General features: G+C 44.5%; 2 protein-coding genes across 2 annotated transcripts in view; one reads left to right on the forward strand and one right to left on the reverse strand.

Moving 5' to 3' along the window:
* The window catches only part of T265_03296 (hypothetical protein), a gene marked incomplete at both ends in the record, with an annotated part of 32,349 nt that extends 17,099 nt beyond the window's left edge, over positions 1-15,250 (forward strand). The window contains one exon of the mRNA XM_009167742.1: positions 13,329-15,250. Within this exon, the coding sequence (XP_009166006.1) occupies positions 13,329-15,197 (1,869 nt within the window). The remainder of the gene's footprint in view (positions 1-13,328) is intronic.
* Positions 1,616-1,900, reverse strand: T265_03297 (hypothetical protein; the record flags this gene model as incomplete). The annotated part of the gene is made up of 1 exon (XM_009167743.1): positions 1,616-1,900. One exon carries the CDS (start codon positions 1,898-1,900, stop codon positions 1,616-1,618), a length of 285 nt encoding a protein of 94 aa, XP_009166007.1.
* Positions 15,251-23,358: the final 8,108 nt, after the last annotated feature.

A 23,358-nucleotide genomic window follows, 5' to 3' on the forward strand; every position in this document is an offset into this window, starting at 1 on the left:
ATGTGCTCTCATAATCGGGCTGCATGGGAACTCGCGAAACGTCTCTGTCTACGAGGAGTTGACTGCACCTAATTGAACTAATGGCTTTCCGGGAGCTCCGGGCAACTGTGATAGACGTAAGCATAGTCTTGGATGGCAACGCAGTGATTTTATCGAATGAGAAGAAGCAGAAGTATAGTGCTGATGACCGTTCCCTCGCCATCATTTCAACCCCGCTTTCCATCGATTCTGATGTCGACTTTTCGGTTCACTAACCGATGATCATTTCATATTGAGGTGTCTACTTTCCTCAGTCCACCACGACTATTGTTGGAGGGTGAAGTTCACGGTTAGTGACTTGTGTTTGTTCAACACTTCGGGCCCTCTACGTACTTACGACACATTTTTACGTGACGGACATCTTGTGCCTTGAGGAGCATTCAGCAGTATTTGTTCTTTGTTCGACAACTGGTCTTTACACGTGTTTTTCCATAGCAAACATTCTTACATAGATTGGAAATCATATTGTCTAACTGGATGTATTGCTAACGCGCCTTGTTACACCCATCCACATCAATCACCCAGATTTACTTTTCATGTTTGTGATCATACTTTTCAAAAATACACGACAATAGTAGCAGTACTGATGACTGAACTCATCCATACGGGCGATAATTTCGCCTGCTTTAGTCTGATTCTACAAGCAGCCGGCGAAGGCACTGGTAGTCCGTCTAAACAACTTGTTGATATTTGTACCAATGGGCTTTCCTCCAACATTGATGGACTAATGCGCTACAGAAGAGACGGAATAGGTGCTTGGAAAAAAATCAGTAATATGGTAAACACGTTTTGCATTTCAATCCGAGGAACCTGCTTCAGTTGTCCCAATTTTCGTAACGTTCAATCTCCATTGGGTTAGTTTTCTCAGTAGAACTAGGTGGACCATCTCCACGGGCCATCGTATTGTTCAACGACTAGTTTTTTTTGCTAGCACAGCCAGATCTGCCTTTCAAAACAAATTTGGCACTTGTATTTGGGAATACACAGTCATCTGGTTCCAGTTGAGTCTCTCGTTCATCATGTACCCACGCAGCTGAAGAGTTTTCAGCAACCTTGCGAGTAGTGTATTACATCTACCCCATTTTATGTTTAGGAGATTGTATTTCTGCGACGAGTGCATAAGTTGCCCACTATAATCAACGAAAGCTTATGTAGTCTAGATAGAAGCGTAGTCAAGTCTGTGGACAACAATGTCAACTGTGCTTGATGACATTGACGTAACATGAAGAGATGCTTTTATGGTAGGTGGTGCGACGGATATCTATAAGTTGTTCAAACCAGATGGAATGAGTTAGTGGAAAAGAATTCGAAAAATATTTGGTTCGATTACTGTACCATCTGCGCATGGTGTTCTCTGAGTCTGAGGAAAGTATATGGCTGAATGATGTTTGTACTGAAATGCCCCTGAATGTTCTGCGGTGTACAGGGGTGGTATTTATTTCCAGCTTGTCACGCAACGTTCGCAAATTCTGTCATTCACTGGTTGATTTATTACTTCCTGACCACCCTTGCTGTTCATAGTCCCAGTGCTACTGCTAACCTATCCCTACTGAGCCCATGCTTCGCTGCCTTTCCATCAAGAGCTTGGATAGATAGCGATTAGTTTTCCGGCCTGACCGGAAAGTCGATTTCTCTTCAGCATCCGCTTGACTGACAATCCTACGCCCATTGGACTGCTTCCGCTTTTGTTCTTCCTCTCTTCCGTTTCATCGATCGAACACTGTGTGGCCTCGGTCAGAGCGCGCGAAAGGGTGGGTGCGAGACAGACAGCGAAGGCGAGAAGTGGGGACGGGTGGGTAGGCGGGGCGGAAGCAAATACGGTCAACACAATGTACGTGAACAACGTTAGACAGGTTAGCATTGTGTTACCACAGCAGCCATGTTTGGGTTTAATCAATGCTCTATTTCCTTCTTTCCGCTTGTCTATCCGGTTTCCTGCTCGCGCTGCAGATGGCCCGAGTGCGGACGCACGACTGCACACGCAAGCACCCACGGGCACGTATAAACCCAGACGCGCACAAGCTAGAGACTTCGTCTCGGCCGCATTCAAGCGTCAATGGCGAACGTACGAACGAATGTTTATTCTTTGCTATGACAACGAGCAATCACATTAAAAGTGGAGAAAACACAGCTGGTGAGAACCGATTAGCCCTTACCAGGCGAAGAAAGCGGCCAGACGGCACATACGGTTTGTTTGCTAAAGCCTGGTTCACTTGTCTAACAGACAGACATCAGAGCAGTCACGAAAGCAACCCAGTCGGATTGAAAACTCGGTGTCCATTATTGGTTGATGCATTGCTAAGTGGATAGTTGATCAACCACTAAACACAGGAAACCGTATACAGATATGCAACAAAACAACCACTACTTCAAAAGAAGCACTGGTTCGCAGGTTATTACATATTGACTTAAGACTCAACTGAATCTCAGGTGAATCTCTAGTCCAATCCGCTGTCGAACTGCAGGATAAGGCCGATGGAAATTCAGCGGGTAGGCCCATCCGACGATTTTCGAAATGGGTTAAACTGACGGTAGACCTGGTGAGTAGTCAAGGGACTAAAGAAAAGTGTCCTGACACTGACTAGAACTGAATACTGTTTTATTACTGGAGCAAGGCTCCTCCCGTCATACTGGTTTCAATTTCCCTCCACTCACCCCGTTGCCAACCCTCCTCGCTTTTCGTTTCAAGCCTGAAGTAGGGCAGAAAAAATAACTGGTGCTAAAACCGGTACTCACCGACCAAGAAACCATACCTAGTGGTCCGCCACTAAACGCAAAGTGGATATATGGTCGCAAAGCTTAAAATATTTGCGCATTCATATGTGATTTGATCTACAGTTACGCTCCCCAATTTGGAGAATCCAGGGTTTTGTGAATATATGCCCCAATGAACATTAGATATTAAGGTGTTTCTTATAAACCTGTTAGTCAAGAAATGGACTCGCTTATTGTTAAGCAACCAAGCAGGAATTGTTGGTTGCAAAGACTTTCGATTGTCTGCCATACGTTGGGGTTAGATACAAGTCAGTAGTATGATCCTTCCGCAAGCTTAATATCTCAAATGTGTGCGGGTCTCTGTATTCACTTCCAGATATGCAACCATTTTGCAACCTACCGAACTCCACTTTTCCGAGGATGAATGGTTCCACTCATCCTAGCCATTACGCGTTGGGGAGCTAATAGCATGCAACTGTTCCATAGTGTCCCGCGCAGACCATATGGTCGTTTTGATCAGGAAAGCTGTCCGTTGTCGTAATGACTGGCCGACTTGGTAATGTCGACGATGAGTCTCCACGTCAATCCGGCTGTTGTGCCCCATTCAGTGGACAGTTGCGTGTCGGCTGGTCATATCGCAACTTTACTGGCCTTCAAAACCATATTTTGGGCCTCGGGAGGCAAACGGTCACAGCTTTCCAAGGTCAAGTCTGCCGGTAAGCCCTACGCACAAACATGAACGTACGCGCACGCACACATAGGCCTACACACCCACAGGCCCACCGACATGCAAAGGTACACGCAGCGTACTTCGCTCCGAATCCAGCGACAATTACTTACGTGACGGTCTGACAATACTGTGACAAAGATCGGCTCAAAGCATGAGTAGCGGTCACTCGCTTGCACCTCTTCACAATATACTGTCAAAACATCGAGTGTTTTTTATCTGCCAGTTCATGAACCACAACTGATGATGGGGAGTATCAGGTAAACGAAATTCGCCGCATGACAAAGGTACCCGTTTGAGAGTTTTTTTGACCTTGTCGGACTGTGTGCGGTGTTCCTTGTCCTGTTCAGCTGAATGCCCCTACTTCATGTGGCAGTTTCAACGACAGACCCTTGGAGAACTCACCAATGCCCCTAACTGTGCTTATATCTGAAAAAGGCTTGATACGGATAAACAAAGTTAAACCACAGCAGCTTTTTTTGTTAGTTCGAGCAGGCGCACAACTCACTCGTATACCATAAGGATGGTGATATCGAAGTAAGCTTTAAGAAAAGGGTCACAAATACGATACAGGCCAAAACAGTTACTCTCAATACTTTGATGGATGGTGAAAACTTCTTTACCGTTCGCTTTCCGTTTAACCCAATTCGAAGATCATCAGGTGGACATAAACCTCAACTTTCCATAAATCACAATGGATTCATGAGCACGAAAATCGACATGTCATGAACGAGACATTCACTGAGGTCTCATGTTGTCTGGCTCCGGATAATGTTCAATCTCTAACAGACGTAAATATAGCTTTTTCAGTCCTGTATTCCCATAGCAATCATGGTTTGAACCAACTAAATACTTTTGGACAGCCTGATGACACGACAGTCCGTAAAACCAACCAGTTGATGCATATCACAATATAGCGCTTCGATCATCAATGATAACACATTGGCTTTTTGCAAATGAAGTTGGCGTCAACTGGAGATTTAGCTGGATCCCAACTGAGTCACTTTATGTCTAAGTTTGGAAATCTTGTGCACCGGTTAATGATAGCTATATTTTCGGAGCGTATCATCAAGCATGTGTAACTTGGCTTTCGCTTGGATGGAGAACTTAGTTACTAGTGAAAACACTGGTCGTTTGAGCATCACTATTTTGGGCGTTCCGTTCTGATATTCCGTACACTTTAGGCGACTGAATGTTGCTTGGTTTGTCGACGTTAGAGGTGCCCCGATTCCCTTGTCTGACCACTTATTCGAAGTAAAATAAAATCTCTCAGCTGTAACACCCTTCCGCCGCCTAGCTGCCACGCTACCTGAAGGAAGCAAGAGGGCTGGGATACTGCAGGTGGCTCAGTTCTGATATTCCGTACACTTTAGGCGACTGAATGTTGCTTGGTTTGTCGACGTTAGAGGTGCCCCGATTCCCTTGTCTGACCACTTATTCGAAGTAAAATAAAATCTCTCAGCTGTAACACCCTTCCGCCGCCTAGCTGCCACGCTACCTGAAGGAAGCAAGAGGGCTGGGATACTGCCAGGTGGCTCAAGCCTAGACAGGGAAAGTCGATAGGCAGAGGTTGGTTTCGAACCACAGACCTTCCGGTCAGTAAACTCGTGCTCTAACCACTTGAGCTATCTCGCTCCCAATTATTCGAAGTAGATGAAAATAAATCGATTCGCATTGTTTCATCTGACCGTACTTGTTGAAGCATAACCTGACCAACTGTGCATGTTTTTGACGAGGATTTGCAAGATCAAATTCGGCCAGACGTCGGCCGGCGGAAAAATCATACAAAAGTGACGACCATCTTTACATTAGCCTCGTCGTCGAGACGAGTGTGGCATTTTAATAGAGGCGAATCGACCTTTGCACTCTCACGAATAGCCGATTCCATCCGTTCAATTGTGGTTTAACGTCCAATTTACACTGGCTCTTTTGGCCACGCCTGTCGGAAATTTTGGTCTGACAGATAGTGCTCACTGTTTACTTGGATGAGCAAGGTAATATTTCTACTAAAGGTGCTCCAATTTTTTTTTGTGAATCACAGTGGATCACATGGAAAGGAAGAACCCGTAGTAGGGAACCACTAAAAATATCCAGAGCCGCGCAGCTACATAGTGGGACATCTAAAAATTATGGGAAACGAGCAGTCACGCGTATAACCCAGAATCGGTTAAGAATGGACAGTTGCTGGAAAGGGTTTCCCACCAGGCATGACAACAGTGCTTACTAGTGAGGCGGGTCTAAGACCGGTATACCAGGAGCGCCTGGGAGGTGAAGAAGTTCCGGGGTCAGGATATAAATTCAACCTTTTTGGGGGCCTGGGCCGTAACATGTTTGACCTGAGACGACTGGGAGTGACTGATAAAAAATCACGAAATGATAAAATGAGGCCAGGACCGATGAACATAGTGTGATTCAAGGTGAAACAGCAAAGGGGGAGGCATTTGTCTAGCGATTTACAGGCACTTAGTGTTGCTGCATCTGAAAAACCTCCATCGCATTGATTCGTGCATCCCATGCGCTGGTGGTTCTGATGTGCTTATCACTTAACTAGCATTAGGCGGATCAATGGAATTGAAAAGAACTGGACTGATGGAGGACAAAATCGTCTTCTCATGGATGCAACCAGAGAGTGGTTACGGGCAACGGGTAGGATGCAGAAATCAGCGTAGCAAACTCTAGCCTCAATCCTGTGGACCTGAGAGAATAGATTCATTAGGAAGTTTCCAGTCCAGTAGATCAAATGCCATGCCTGGATAGTTTGATGAAAAGGTCGAAACGATCTGTCAGACCAGTCCAGTTTCATCCAAGGAATCTAGGGCAGATGACTAAATGTAAAGAACACGTAACAGCAGGCTGACGATGGAGCGGTTGTGCTTCACTCCATGTTGATGGTCGTTCATGGAGGTATTGCCCTTGAGGTCACTCAGAGGCTCTTTGGCGAACAGTGGTTCGAGGAGTCTGGATAAAACGGGGTGAAGTGAGTCGGTGATTATTCGGACCAGAAAGCGATCTACGTGTGGGTGGTGATGCGCACAACACCAGCGGACAGGGATAGGCGAAATAAGCGGGGCAGACAGCGGCGACACCCGGAGCGCAAGCTCGGAGTGAAAACGGTGTGATAAGATCCACATCTGGGGCTTCAATGTGCTAGAGTGGAGAAGAGATTGTCAGGGCGCGCCCAGACAGAAGAAAAAGCACATGTGCACAGAGTGACGCATCCCCAAGGTCACCATCGGTTCGACACGTCCGGAAAGTAGGTGAGACGGCGGCTCCCACCAAACACGGCCTAGCAACACACGACCAGCGTAGTGGGCCTGAGAGTGTTCACGACCGGAACACCACCATTGGCTCTATGGAGCGAACAAGTGAACGACCATATTTGGCCGTTTAGTCATCCTATATATTTACGCAGAGGCTCTGTACGTTTTTGTCCTGGCAATACAGCCGTGCCCCCAGTTCTCTATCTTCTCCCTATCGCGTAGTCTGGCAGGCTGAGTGCAGGCGTAACCCATAGCTCGTCCACTGCACAGATACAACAGAGATTGACCCAAATTTCTGGTGCTATGAGCGTGTGAGGACAAGAGACTGCCATCTGACGGACAAACTCAAATAGGTATGCGAGGCTTTGTTGAATCGGAAGCAAAGTGCTGAGCAAAAGCCTAATTATTTACTGTGACCGAGGTTTAATGGAAATCAGGAATGGGAAGAAAGATATATGCATGGAAAGTACGGCCGACGGCTTTTGCGAAACTCCAGAAAGATCTCAGGGTATATATAATTAATGTAATTAATGTAATTAATCAACCCTGCAACTAACTAGCATATTCGGCCCTATCTACTGATTCAACTACGAGCAATTAAGTGGTCAGAACACGTGAGAGGGGAGATGTAGACCCATCTGCATCCATACAATTGATTTTTCGTGCACTGCACAGATACAGACGTGACTAAACCATTCAGGGGGAGGCTTGCGGGATTTGGAAAAGTGAGGGATCAACAGCAGTGCCTCTTCGTAAAGAACATTAGTGATATTGGTGTTTGGTCAGGTTTCTGCTGATCTCTTGACCGAGTTTGGTACTTTGCTTGCAAACGTTCAGTTACCAGTCGAAGACACTATCACCCAAGCAGAACAGCAATTCATGGAATGTTGGCTATCATGTGCACAGCCGTTCCAAAGCAGTTGGTTCGCGGAGACCAAGGGCCTCAGAGGACTATCCATCTACCCACCTAACCACGCAAGCTAAGTTCGAGTTTTGTGGGAGGTCATCTGGCTTTGGTGTGCAGTATGTTGACTCACGTGACTTCCTGGTGGGGACCAACCAAAGTGATGCAAACCATTCGACATAATACCCAGCAGGAAGCCACGCTTTAATCACAAATTGATCGTATGGTCAAGCATGTTACTGGCGTTTTTGTTGCAGCACAATTGGACAGGAGAGTGAAAGTCATATTGTGGTCTTGAAAAGGAAAGTGAAAAATAAGTGAGTGGGATCACTGTGTTACTCAAAGCAAGATGGCTTTAATTTTTGGACCCATAATTGTTAGATTTTGCAGGTAATTAAACGAAGCAGGAAAAGTTTTTGGGCGACTTTTTGTCCCCATACGTACTCACGAAAAAATTCTATGATCACTCTTATTATGCACTTCAGCTTGGAGGCATTTTTCTTTTGGAAAGCACGATTGTTTGCCAGATACAGTCTGAAAATCGAAAGGGGGAAAAGTCCTTGAAAAATTGTACACTGTGCAGTTCCAGCTCAAACTTAGCCCTTCGTCAGTTATATTCATTCTTTGTGTTTCCGTCGGTAACTCGGGACCCAAAATAACCACTTCACAATGGTCTCTACAACAGATCAATCAAAACCGGCCCGGGTTTGCTGAACCAAGCACCAATCCATTACTCAAACCTGGATAGGATGTTTATCTCAGTTTGCGTGTTATTCGGGGTTCATCCTAGACGTCTCTATTCACCCGGGTCACAACAACTGTACTCATTCTCATACTATGGTCAAATTACAAGCGGCTCCAAAGGAAGAACATTTCACACGACGAGCGAACCCTTCCTCTAGGAGCAGCCATTTAACACATGTTCTCATGTGATTGAAGGCTGAAACTAAGCGTTAGTTAGACAGACTACTAATCAGTCGCTCGTTTCCGAATGGTTTTCACTGAATTTGCGGTAAAATGCCAGTTATAGTCGCCCTGGCGATTTGTGAGGTGGGTACTGCTGATGACTCCTAATAAGGACGAATCAGACGTAGAGTGCTTCTTGGCGTTTCGGCACAGACTGGCTTTACTCACGAGACGAAATCTCTATCGAAATATTTCCAATTTTCACACTGCGAGTACACAATATAGTATTCAGAGAGGAAGCTGGGGTTAAGATAACGAGGACTTTGGGATAGGATCTATAGTTCCGCGAGAGATGCGTTGCTCAACTCTGAGGTGTTTATTTCCAGTTCCTTATCTGAGGCGACGATGGGGATGTTTATCACACGAAGACAGACGTCACACAGCCTGATTCAGCACCAAGACAACTCAGTTCAGCGGTTCTCGATAGACCGTTATTTTCAGGTCTAACTTACTAATACGAAGAACGCTATGGCTAAAGAACAAGAGGATAAGAGACTGTACCGTCCTCCCCAGATTCCGCATTCAGTATTGCTAGTTTCATGTCGTTTAACCTACTCTAACGATTCGATCATGGAATCACGTTAGTGTCAGCTTTTGTATTTTACTAGACTGAAATGTTACTCACATATATCCTAAATAATGAATGGTCATCTTTCGAGGTTCGAGGTAACTTGAGGAATCTGAAATTCGGTGTGTAGTTGTCTTGTTTCCTTGTCCAACTACGTGAAAATGTTTCAGTAATTTAACCTTAAAACAGCGATTGTTTAGCTCGAAACTTCTTGAGGTTTTATTTTCATTGTGCTGTAAATGTTTTTTTTACAGTTCAGGTGGAGAACCCAGACACGCTCAATGGGATATTTGAGACTGCTCTAAAATATTCGCTGCCGCTATTCACTCAGTCTAGTACTGGGACTATCCAGATGCAAGCCACACACATGCATGCCTGTGGCTAGATATTTGCAACCTTGCGTTCACACCTGAATGTCGGGTTGTGTTTCTTTTTCTTTTTTTTCCTTTGCAACACGCCAGATGGTACTAAACTTAGCCCCAAGGTTTACCACGTAGGCATAATATGCACCGATAAGAATACGCTTCTTCTTCAGGGTAGCTTCAGTGAAGATGGTTTCATACACCTCATTTGTCAGACCGAATTTAGGAACCGAGATTTAGTGATAGGTTGTAATACAGCGCTCCCTTCTGAGAATACACTTTACCTGAGTAAATCTGCAAAGGAACGGATGTGGTTCTCCCCTCCACTACTTGATCTTGTGCTGAATAGCCGGAAATCCTTCGAAGAGCGGACGGCCGAGTCGCCGACACTTCTCACAAGTCTAGCAACCTCGAATGATGTGTGGAAATGGAAGAATCCATGATCTTTGTGTACACATTTGTTGTGATACGACCAGGAAAAACGGTCCAAGGTTTCTGGAATCACTGGTTTATAACATGGAAACAACCGTATCTTCTTACCTTGGAGACCAAAAGTTTTGTTACGTGGTCATCTGTCGGATTGGGATTCTCTGTTCAGGACTCTAGGATTAGTTGAGTGCAATTCACCAAGAATTCATTGTACACATGAGGATAAGGGAATATGACAACGGTTACCGAAAATGCCTGAGCTTTCAGTACAGCAACTTTGAACCGCAGTGCGCTGCTGTCGTTCGTCTGCAGTCCAACTGTTTTGTTCCGTGCAGCTTGAAATCCTTGAATGATCACCATAATCCCTTTTCGAATCTGTCGGTTGATTTCATTATTGTCCTTACAACCAAATTATTTGATTTCGACACCCCATTACTCCATATTCTGACACTAAGACGGCATACAGTTTTTGGTCATAGCTGTGTGCAAAGTGAGAAGTACCGGTTAGACTATCGATCACAAGCTCAGTGTGCGACCTCGTCATGACTCACCCCAGGCTGTTGTGGTGTTTCCGCGTGCGCACTGAGTCATGCCGATAGTTGCCACGCCGCGTGCACAGCGGCGTCTCCAGACTTCAGCGCACTATTCATGTATTGTTTTTCACTCTTAACTCTAAAAAAATACAAGATCATCAAAGCCGAGCATTGGCATGGAAGAGGGCCGAGTGTTTGAGGGTCTGAGTTGCTAGAATACTTTTCTTCAACCGGCCGCTGCACTGAAGGCTTGCTGCAAACTTCTGAGACCAGACAATATGTACTTGTAAATTGTGATACTTTCGAATGCAAAGACGGTTTCGACATGTGCTTGAGTCCTCCATTCCAACTCATGTCACAGTGCTATTTCCCATCAAGCCATCTGGAACCATTTTTCTTTTTATGGTCGTCGTTGTAAGACAGTCAAGCAATACGTTTGACATAGGGGAGGACACTTGTAGCTCATGTTGAGAGTTTGACAGTTGATGTGTCCACTGAGCTTGACGTCGGTTGGCAGGCCTAATGACCTACGCACGACTGAACAACGACAAATTGATGAACCTCGACGTACTGCTATACTGCTACGAACTAAAGGTGTCAACTCACTAGGTGTCGAAAGCCTTGTAAACATGTTGCCAAACCGAGGGAACATTTTAAGTAGCAGTCTATTACGCTTTCGAGCGAAATACAGCCGTAAGCTTCAATGATTGCAACGGTCGCATTTCGAACAATCATATGAGGTGGGCGCGGCCATATGGGGACGTGAAGCCATCCCGCTGAGCAGCTAACGGCATATGCGGGTGACTAACTTGTGACATCAATGCGTACGGTGAGCAGACATTTGGAAACCAAAACCGCTGGCTATCGCAAGCGGTAAACAGAGAAATGGATACACTGAACATGTTGAGAAAAGGCGATGAGCACACGGGTTTGGATACAGTCCCGGTCAACAGCCAGAAAAAGAGACGTCCGAGATAGTTGAACTCAAGTCCCATCCAGTTATCTCTTCGGTAGAGATGACCCTGCATGGAGAGCTATATAATAAGGCTGTCATACTCGATTATGCTAGTGTTTACCCCTTTTTGCACCTCATCTGTGTGGTCTGTCACAACCGTGCGGAAAGATACATTAAGGGTACATAGTGCGAACTGAGTTAGATTGGAGTGCTCGACCGGACCACATGTAGAACCTGCCGGATTGTGCACCAAGAGCCGCAGCTCAAATGCACGCATTGTTTGGCGCGCATCAGGCTTTTGTTGCGTAGAATGAATAGAATAGTTCGCCAATGAACAGAATAATTTCGATGCTCTCCGTACGGAAGAAAGGATATCAGCTGGTTTCTGACGCTACCCTAGGCCTTAAAAAAATGCCAAATACAAAGATCACATCTAGATACACTGGAGATTAATGGTTGTTAACACTCGTAAGTTTGTATGAGTAATCCTGTTCTGCACAAATATGTACTTATGTTATTAGGTGGTTTACGAGCCGCTTAAATCGTCCACTTCTCTGGTCTACTCTCCATTGATTTAGAAACGATAGCGTTTTCCTATTGGATTCGAGTCTGCAGCTGTGTTCAATTTGGGAACCAACTGAGCCAATACTATATCCTATTGTAGTGTGCTATAATATGATGTACCATAATATGTTATACTATGTTATGCCGAACTGTATTACAACAAAACAACATACCGTACTGCGCCATAACATATTTTACCAGCAGCCGTGGAAATCCGGCTTATCATCTTCGAAGACTTTGTAGGGGAGAGCAAGAGAGAGAGTGTGTGCGTGTGAGTGAGTGAGTGAGTTTCGAAAATGCGAAAAAGCTATAAGTATCATGTGGAAAACCCAACAATCGTCAAATTAGCTAACGTGTGTCCTGCTACACCAGCCGATTTGTTCGTTTCTTCTGAACTAAACCTACAGTCCAGGGTCCTGCACTGCCTCTGAAGCAATTAATGCACCTTCGTCAGAATGGCAATGTGTCTCGGGTCAAAAAGTTGCCTCTACTGCAAACTCGTTTGTCACAGAAAATCTTGTCCGGAAAAAACGGGTTCAACTGGGAATCCCAGTGCGTTTGTTATAAACAGATTTCATTTTCAGGACTTCGTTGTTTACAATTTGATTGGATTCTCAGTGAGTAGATATTCAATTTATAGGGCATACGTAGGACTTCCTTAGCTGGTATTTGACAAGAAAAAGTTCTAAGCTAATTCGCTGGCTTCTGAACTTACGATGATGCCCAAATCTTGAAGTTCAAATAGTTCGCTTTCGATTGATTGTAATGGCGCGAGACAAGAAAGTCCGAAGCTCTTCTGGTTAGCTAGTACAGTGAGAATTCGGGCCATAGACCAAGTTGAATCACATTGATGCCTGTCTGTGGTTACATTTTACTGCTGACAGCCAGAGTCTACTTGATGCGAAGGATATTTGATACTTGTTACGTGCCATCTAACGTCACATCTTGTTTCTAACTCAAAATATTGGAAGGTTGTGCAAACATGAAACAGAGTTGCTGCCTCGTAGAGTTATCCGCCCGTTATTTGGTGAGAAAGTGTTTTTTTTTGTTGTCGGTGCCAGGAAGAACTTCATTCTCGACATATTGTGGGTGATCCTGATTCTCAGCCAACAACCTAAACAGAAAAAGCTGTTGAGTACAAAACCTCGTGTATCCAAAAGATGAGTATGATATTTGACGATAGTCAAGTATGAGGAGTCACTTTTCGTAATTCACCATTAACTTTCCAACCCTAGCCATGCTACTGATAATGATGAAGTGTCTTGCCAAAAGCAACCTCACATAAGACTTTTTTTATTCGTTTCAGCTGTCCGAGGTTGGTGTTACCAATGGCAAGCTGACTCTTTGGCAATTTCTCCTGGAGCTTTTGCTCTCGAACAGGTACACCGACTTCATTCGATGGACAAACAGAAAAGGTGAATTTGTTCTCCTACAAGCTGAAGGCGTTGCAAAGCTTTGGGGTATGCGCAAGGATAGAAATCACAGGATGAATTATGACAAGCTGAGTCGAGCTCTACGATATTACTACGAAAAGAACATTATTAGAAAAGTTCATGGTCATAAATTTGTGTATCAATTTATTGGTTTGCGCAATCTCATCAAGTTTTGTGAACAGAACGGCCAGGAGGTGACTTTGCCGCCTGGTGATTGGGGTAAAATTTCGGGTGGTCGACAGTCCATGACGATAACAAACGATCAGATCAACATCAAAACAGCTGTACCCGGGACGGCGAATGTTTCTGCAGAGGAAGAGGAGCACGGAGAAAATCTAATCGTGGCGGACCACAAACAACAAATAAATGTTCTGTCCACGAAGAAAGTAATACCTGCCAAGGTGATGGATGTAGACCTGGAGAGCTTCGCGGAGGAATCAAGTACGGATGAATCGATGAGCTCCACAAACTACAACGTGCCGGAATCGAATCATCGAGGTTCACTTTCACTCGGTTCTCCCGGCTCAGGCTGTTTGATCGAATCCATTTCATTAAAATCTGGTCTACAAACGTGCTTCTACAAACCTAATCAAATGTCCACACAAGAGCAGTTTTCACAGGAACAGCTCAATAAATTTTCAAGTCTACTATCTACTTTCGCGTCGCTGTCATCATTGTTTCCCTCTCTATCTTCCCTGGAACAGTCGGTCAGCTCTCCCGGTGATCCATTTCCACAATGCTCTGACGCATGGAGCGTGCCACCATCCCTCCAGCCATCAGCAAAACAATCACATCCTCCAATGTCTAGTTTGAACGTGAATGCACCTGTTCCAAACGTGTGCAATCAAGTGGATAGCCACACATCTCAAACAGCCGCTGTAGGTATGACGCACTCCTGTAATGCGTTACCACAACAAACTTTGAATGAATCTGAAGTGTTTCATCCACCGTTGAATTTGAATGCGTCAGTATACTACCCAGGAACGGGTCTTCTTCCAACCAGCACTCAGCATCCTCTAATGACAACGTCCCATTTAACTACAGGCAGTTTAACCGTTTCGGCCAAAAATATGATCGATCAACACACTGAACAACGCTCACCGACACCACACTGTCATTGCAGTTGCCACGATAATTCAAATGGGAGTTCGAGGCAGGCAGTATCCCATCCGTCGCCACCGCTCGCGGAACCAAACATTGGGATATATTCTTCTTGTGCAAGTGATTCCGAACATCGGAATCGAACAACTCAGCAAGCAAGTACTCCTTCGGAATCCTCCCCCAGCCAACTCCACCATCAAAGACACACGATTAACATGCAACGTCTTAGTGAACAACTTTGTCGATTAAACCGTTTGCAATCAACTTGTCCCAGTTTGCGAACAACAAATCACTATCCCCATCCGAATATGTGCGATCCGAACAGCGTTAAGCTCCCCCCACAAAGTTTCAATACAATCTCCTCTGCGCCGGGACCTTCAAACCCGAATTTGGCGGGTGACATACCCATAAATCTAGACTTTCGTCCTCACGCAACCGACAAAAATAACCAATGCGTGTGGATGCCCGTACCTGTGGAAATGCTGACCTCGTGGTTTAACCTTTTGAATACAATGGTTCCTCACCAAGAAACCAACACTCAAGTGGCGCGTGCCTGTGGGAATCCAGTTCCAATGGTTATTAGCCGCCATCCTACTGAACAGTTTATTAAAACCGAACGTCCGGAGGACCAACTACGTTAGGCCATGTTTTGTCCTTTTTTCCCGCCCGTGTCTGACTTACCGGACCATCCGAATGGCACCTCATTGTACAGTGACTTTGTTTTCAAAGAAAATTATCCTTCAGAAAAAAACAGAGGCAATAACTATGATCTAAATACCGGAGGTCAGCAGAACATTGTTTCCAAATAAGCAGATCATTTCTGCTTGCAACACCGATTTCATCTTGTTCTTCAAACACCATGTATGTGCATGGTATTATCCAGGAAGAGAACTCACGGGTTTGTTGTGTTCCGACTTTAGCGGTTGATCTGTGGGAAGTAGACAGGGTTAGTTGCATGTTGGAATTTTCCTATTGATCGCGAAGTTCCTTGCCGCCTCTGCTAAACGTGTTCCTGTGTAGGGCAAAAGTCCTATACAGTCGACGCTCCCTTGCTAGGTGGGAAGTTATGATGCGATTCGAGAAGAAATAGGTTGTTGGGGAAAGAGGTACTTTCCTCAAATGTTTCATGTCTTTTCGTGTTCAGCTTCAGTCTGGCTTTTTTTTAAGTGGTATCCCGATGAGATTCTCAGAAGAACATGATGGAACTATTAGTGTTTCGACTAAAGTAAAAAGAATCCGACGTCGAATTTAGACGTCCTAAGAAGTGTTCGAACACTGCCAGAAGAAGAGCAATCTTAAGATTTCTGTTGAACTACTTCAAGAATGCGTTTGAATTACTTCAATAATTTGTAGAGATGTTTTTTAAAAAAAGCATGAACGTTTTGGCAGCGCTTTCGGCTGTACTGCGCACAGCGTGATTCACTGGAGGACCAACAAGGAAGCCAGTTTTTCATGCAGGTTTAGACGATTGAGCCACTGGAAACTTACACCCCTTTTGGCGTTGTTTGAGCCTTGCCCAACGTGGAAGCCTCAAGGAGCCAATTTGGAAACTGCTATTTTACGAGCAGTCCTTATCCATTAAGCAGAAATTTTCCGCGAAGATATTAATTAGTATAGAGCCGTAAGGTTGACGAAACAACCCACTCTGTCGACATTTTTCGTGACTCGACCAAGTATGGCGTTTGACTGAGATCTTAGTATCAGAATAAATCACAGCTGAAAAAGCCTGCTGGTTGGTGACAGATAGAGTGAGTGTGCGCTTATAATTTATACATGCAGTCAATTGTTAGTTGTATATGTCATGATTGTACGAGAGATGGGGTACTACCAGGCGACCACANGCGGTGTTCGGCAAGTACATTACCATTTTTTATGGAACACGTCGCCATACGTGTTCCAACCCCCAACCTGGAGGGCCAGGAGACTGTGTTCGTCAGACTCTACCCTGTGGATCAACCTGGTCACGAGGACACTCCCCAGTATAGCTCAGTGGGTCGCCGAGGTACAGAAACCGCCACACCACGGTAAGGTCCAGTCTGTTCGTGACGGTACACATGCAGTCTGGCAAAGTACAACCATTGTCCCAACCCTTAACCTCACTAAGTGCACACAAATGCAGTACCTGATTACCTCTGACGAGTGGGTCTCCATGCAAGTGAAACAATCCGCCTTTCATGCGGAATCAATTTAGAGACTAACCCTATAAGTTATATATATGGATCTATATGGATTTCAACAAAATATTGTACAGGATCAACTAGATCATGAGACAGTCAAGGGTTGGATCAAAGGAATAAATTGTCCCCGGAAGCACACTGCCCGATTCTTGTCAGAATAACCAGTGAACTCAGTTGAGTCATTCCGTACATCTTCCAGCAGTAGAAGGGTGAAATACTGAAAGTTGCGGGAAGAATGAGCGCCTCAACTACGGCAGAATGGATTCATGGAAGGTTTGATACAGTTAGCACTGCATTCTGAAGAAAGGCAGACCCCTGAAAACTGTCATAAAATTGATTTATTTTCATTGTAAATTGAATCCACCTGCTACCCATGATATAACGTGCTCTCATTGTAATTTGTTGCGTTCTCAAATTCACTCCCTATCGTTCAAATGATGCAAGCTATTTATCATCGTGACTCTTGGGCTTAATCTTCTTCACCCCAGTGACGTAACTATGCCTTGGTTTTCTCTTCAACATACTGTTTAACAGAACGCTGCTAAACCTCTGAGTTTGTGGTCAGAATCGGATAAAGGTTTTGATCCATTTGCTTATCAGGCTTCACATCACACTGCATGAGACACTAACTCCGATAACTGCGAAAATCCTCCCCGAAGCATCTTTGTATTCTGATTCCGATATCTGAAGGTCGTCAATAGTGGAGCGTCTTAACCCCCTATAATCAGGCAGTTGAACACGCGGTTGACTGAATCAAGCGAAAGACCTTGGGTTCGAGTTCTGGCTAAGGACTCCACCTTTTGGTTTGCATTATGCATGCTTAGGCCAAAGGACTGATATTCCAGTCTAACTGGACACTTACTGTGAACGATGGCCTGTTGGTCATAGGCATTGTTGCATACACTTCACAGATAATTGGACACTATGGTGGGCAGGTAGTCCTGGAGGAACTTTGGCCTCGGCTAAGACTACGTGATTACTCTTACGGTTGTATCAGTCGTTTGGGCATTCGCGACTTTCGTTTTTCAAGTCCCCCTAAAATTTCGTATCGTTTGATGAATCTATTTATAAAAACGGTGAAGGAGTTGAGATCATCATAGCCCAAATGACCAAAGGTTTTCTGGAAGATGATCATCACAGGGGCATTTGTAAATGCGTCATTCTTTTGCTACCTACCCCGTAAGTTGTATACTCTAACGGAGAGGTTTTGCAGCAAACTTTGCTCCATATTGGCCATAAGGTTGTCTGAGGCAAGTGAAGGTCGAGTATTAGGGTACCGTATTTATATGGCAGACTAATTTCTTCATTCTCAGCTGGTCACGGCAAATGCGGAAATTAGTGGAAATGTCATCAGATAATACATTTTGGTCATTCTAGATGACTTACTTGTCTAATACTGAACCACAGTACGGAACGGTCTAGTTATTCGTTGTATATGGTAACTCTAAGTATCATCGCGGGAACCTATCTGTGGTGGCATGCCCTTAGTCTATAAAGCCACTAAAGCCTAGACCGAAACATTCGATGGCCGGTCCAAGATGATGGTACCGTTGAACAAACGTGCATTGACTGAGCTTTCATCTTCACGAAAGAATGTCTCCCACACTGCAGGTCGGACAATGAATTGCGCTGGTGGAATGTAGGACCAGTGGTCACCGGATTTGGGTTAACCAGCCCTAACATAGGATTGTGTCTGGATTTTAAGATAGTGTCTCACAGTTCAAAGGCTGATTCAACCTTCTGCTACATAGATCACTGTTTTGCGGGACATTACATGCGTCAAAACACTTTACACAACCGTCCAGTCTTACAGTATTGGATAGGTGAATATCAGTCACACGAGATACAATCAAATAGACCAGAATTCAGTATGTCCTCTGGTTAGTGAAATGAAGGACTCAGTCTTACGATGGACTGTAAACCAGGTGCTCGCCGGCACGGACTCGTCTTCAAGAACCACAATACACTAATCATGGATTTACTAAAGTGAGCGGGATGCCACTGGTATAACTCAATGACCATATCACCTGAAGTGCTTGCAAGAGTTACTTTTGGGTAAACCACGGGCCAGATGGCAGTCACTTCGGAGGGAGGAGCCAGAATCCCAACTCTAAAAGGAGCCTGTCCCGACATTGTGGCTGTGAATCAAGTGAACCAGTCTTGAGCAATCTGCGTCAGATGCGTAAACATCCATCAAACTTAACGGTACTTTCTTGGCAGGATGTTAGGAGTAGCCTGTACTAATTAATGATCATAATAATAACAGCAATAATAGCAGTAGAAATAATAATATTAATAACCATCAGGACCACTCTAATGATCAGCCTAGTTGACATCACCAACGCTTATTTCGGTTCAAGTAATTTTAGCAAGAAAATGGTTGTATTCAACAGCCGTTTTTTATTATCATTAAATGTTATAACTCAGCATAATTCAAACAACTATCTTTAGTAAAATAATCTATGATCATTGAGTTTCACCGTGCCATGCAGCAGTGAGATAGATTAGTTCGTTACTTTCGATGAGTGTCAGCGAAACCCTCCGAAGGATGGATAATCTGATCCAAGGAACAACTTTAACCTTAGCGTGATATTCGCTTAAAGATTTCTTGTCGGTGTTATTCAAGCAACATTAAGGTAAAATAGGGTTTTAAACATATAGGCCACTTGCATAGTTAACAGTAGGAATGATCTATATAAATGGTGGAAAATCTTTTTATGGGTCAATTTGGGGCGNCTCTTTCCCATCACTACAACGATCAAACAGCTCCACAACGTGGCTGTTTTCAGATGGGCTGTTCGGGCTTTGGACAGCCGAAATACGTATAAAACCTAACTACTCATAAAATATTAGTAGCCGATCAATAACCGAATTTGGAAAACCACTGTCCGGGGGTTACCGACGCCATCAGTCCCGTTTACTGTTAGTTTACCCACAGTTTTTTTCATGTTAGGGGAGCTCCACTGTTGACTGTTTGTGCTGTAATCCAAGGTACAGGTTTAAGTTCTTTGACGACTCGTTCAGTTTATGTCCACATTAACGTTGTCCGAACAGTCCAAATCCTATCTCGGTTAGTTAGTTAGTCGTTATCAAACTGGAGGAACTAAACCTGAATATTGCTTCTATGAGGTCTAATCCGCGGTGCATGCATTCGTCTATATACAAATTCAACCGACCGGTGGGATGCGATGTAACCGGGTCATAGGTACAAATCGAGCACACCTGTTTTATAGCATGTCAACAGGCGAAGATATTAGAGATTAAGTGATGGCTTATGGCTCCAAGGGTAATCCAGTAACAACTCTGGTAATGAGGTTTGATGTCTCATTCATCATGACTTCTCGGTCCGTTCATACCATGACGGATTCATCACTGTGTGACATTTTATTACCACTAATGACGGACTCGTAAACTACACACCGCTGTTGAGGTACAGTAAGAAAAACACGAACTTGGGATTACTTTTCCGTTTGTTGGAAACAAAGGACTGGAACATCCGTACTCCGTGCAACCAAAACCAACAGAATTTCCACCATAAGTTTGAGCTAATCGCGGGAGACGTACTTTGAGATTTCATACGCTGAATGTCAAAACCAGATTGTTACTCGATTTACTCCGTCATATAAATCAGATTTTATCTCACCAGAAGCGCCTTGGTGTGGGAACACCGGATATAACTGGAACCATTAAGCATCTTCTCATAGAGGTAAGTATCTTTGATACGTGAGTTTCCAAAGCAAACTCAGTGAGTAGCTGCTCCTCTATAAGAATGTTCATGCGTTCAGTTTATGAAACCCTCAATGATTCGGCAAGTTCTGCGTACTTAGCGTATTACGCGGCTGAAGAATAAGCTTCTAAATCCGAAACTGGTTTATCGGTCGCTAATTTCATTTGCTTGCCATTTCTCAATTTTGCCTTTGAAATCCATGAGCTCATCAAGAATGTAGACGAAGAAGAGTAATCATTGGATTTTAGGCAGTACTGTTCTTGGATTATCTTCCACTTCCACGAGGCGCAATTTGTGAACGGAAGGGATTCAGGCTATAAACAAATTCTACCAAAGGATCTCTGACGTGTGACTACTGTGTATCTATACACGATGATTTATATATAGTGAACACTGAGAGATGTGATTCGACCTTCCGGGTTTTTGGTTTGAAACCCTTTAAAATGACCGGCTTTCGGCAACTACCCAAACCTAGTGATGACATTCTCAGATGTTGTACATTAACCAGTAGGTTGCGTTATTTTTGAAAAAGTTCGGCGACAATCGGTAGATTTATTGCTGGGCAACGTTTCGCTTTTGACACAAAAGCTTCGTCAGGCCAAGTGACCAAGTTCCGAGGTTGGTGGAGATTTAAGGCGTAAGGAGAACCAATAAGCTAAGTCACGCTAAATCTCTGCTGGTTGTCGGCCAAGGGATTTTACTGTGTTGGAGTGGTTGAACAAGTGTTGGGTCGGTGGGGAAACCTACATGCGTTTGGGTCCAGGCTAGGGTCTAGTTCTTCTGGTTCGGTTCATTTGATGGTTCCTCTTGAACTTCGTTTGAATCTTCTGTCAGTCTATGTGGGTGAGCCAGTGCTAAGAGAGTTGTGTAAGATGGTTGCTGTGAACTTTGGTCGGGCTGGGATTTCCACCCCCACCCATTATTGTTCAACATTTTTTGCGGGGATACTGTAGCTTACGTTGCGATTTAATAGGCACCCTTGTTGTTTGCTAACTAGAATAGAGAGGTTGATCGAAATCCGCCGACAACCTGCTGTCAGTTTCGCATTGCTTTGGTTTCATCAAGCGAATGTATTCCCCGAGATTTCACTCAAGTTCCGCTTATGCTGGAGCAGCAGACCGATTATAGGTTGAAGAAAGGATTGAACCTCACACTACGCTAGTGTCAAACTGAGGTCCAGGCAGATAAGGCTCTCGGATGTAATTTTTTGACCGAGAATGCCGTACGGAGGAAGCCTTTGAGTTAATTTGGGCCGTCAGTTAGTATATTGATGCACTTCCCCTTTACATTACAAGGATGATATATACTACTGTTAGAAGTTGTCAATAGTGTCTGTTTGCTGTTCAAAGCATCACCCCCGCCGCGAGCTGACCATCGAGCTGGATCTAATCGACTTTTGGCTCACATTCGGGATATTGCCAGGAGACTTCAAAGGAACTCTCACGTACATCAGGCTCACGTAACCCTGGACAGATGCGTTCCTCTCTTCCAGACCCGTTTTCTCGCGCCATTTTGTGCTGTTTCACAAGAAGTCATCTTACCTCCAATGATTTTTATTCCTGAATTTCATGAATTCACCAGAATAAGATGGGAGCTCGTGGAAGGTGGGAACGTTAGGACTTTTTGGGTGGGTGGGGAGGCTGGGGACATGACAGGGACTATGAAGCGAAGGCCGCCATTGGCTTGTTGGTGGTATTGAAGACCTTATCTACGGTCATGTAAAGGTGGTCCTAGATGTTGACTCCCGAAGCGGGATTGACCTGCTATGAAAGGCGCCCTCGGATCACCGATAACTCACCAGAAGGCTATCAGGTGGTTCAGAATGGACACATTTGTAGCAGATGGTGACTCGTTATCGTTCTGGAAAATTTTCATTAATGGATTTGCATTTCCAGTTTTGAATGGAGGGTGGCTTCAACATTTGCTGTCGAATGACAGTGTCCCACTGGGGTTTGGGACCCAGTCAGTTTGGAAATAATGGCCGATCTACTGGCCAAATAGGACGGGTTATAACAAAGGTTCCAACGGCCGGGCCGGAACAGCTCACAGCAGACCTGCCAAAGAGGATCGAGTAGTACGCTTAATAACCGGTCACTCTGGAACCAGGAACCACAAATGTGGAGCGGCTGGTCGTTAGAGAGATGAATACCTCTGTAGTCAGCTGTAAGGTAATAAGATGTTGGTTGTTTGTATATGGAGAACCTTGAGTGCCAGAAATCCACAGTATTCAGCGGGAAGTGTGGATAACACAGTAGGCCGCATATCTTGATTGTTGTATTTAGCTTTGGCCGGCCTGCGAAATGTCTCGAGCGCATTCACAATGTGGTTTGTTCATACTGAGTAAAAAACAATCAAATATTTGCACGTCCTAGATTGAGTGAAAGGATGCATGGCATCATCCCGTTTCACGCAGGGATTAGAAGATAGTGCACTTGTAAGGGGTCCCGCGGTTCAGAGTGTCACGTTCATTCCAGAATTTTCAAAGCAAATGAAAATTTGTCAGACGTAGCAGGATTAGACTGTTCGTTAGCAAGACTACTCATAAAAGTAAGCTCCGACCCAAGACCTATCAAATTCTTTGCAACCCATCCTTTTTGCTAGTTTCATTTGACTATCAACCTACAGCATTAAAAATATCGAACCAAATGGTCTACACAAACCGTCCGTTGAATCAGTTTTTGAGGATTATCTCAGAATACGGACAACTATAGGGTAGTCAGGTAGGCCCATTTGGACTTTTTTGGCAGAGATTTTCGAATGAGGTTGACAACTCAACTCTCTGCACTAAGTAAAACAAATCCCTGCGACAAATCGACAAATCCCTGCGTTATAATATCAGATGTCCGACAAAACCTGGAACCCGACTAAATTAGCAGAGTGGAGATCAAACACAAGAGA

The sequence above is a fragment of the Opisthorchis viverrini genome (assembly GCF_000715545.1).
Source record: "Opisthorchis viverrini unplaced genomic scaffold opera_v5_47, whole genome shotgun sequence".
Lineage (NCBI taxonomy): Eukaryota > Metazoa > Platyhelminthes > Trematoda > Opisthorchiida > Opisthorchiidae > Opisthorchis > Opisthorchis viverrini.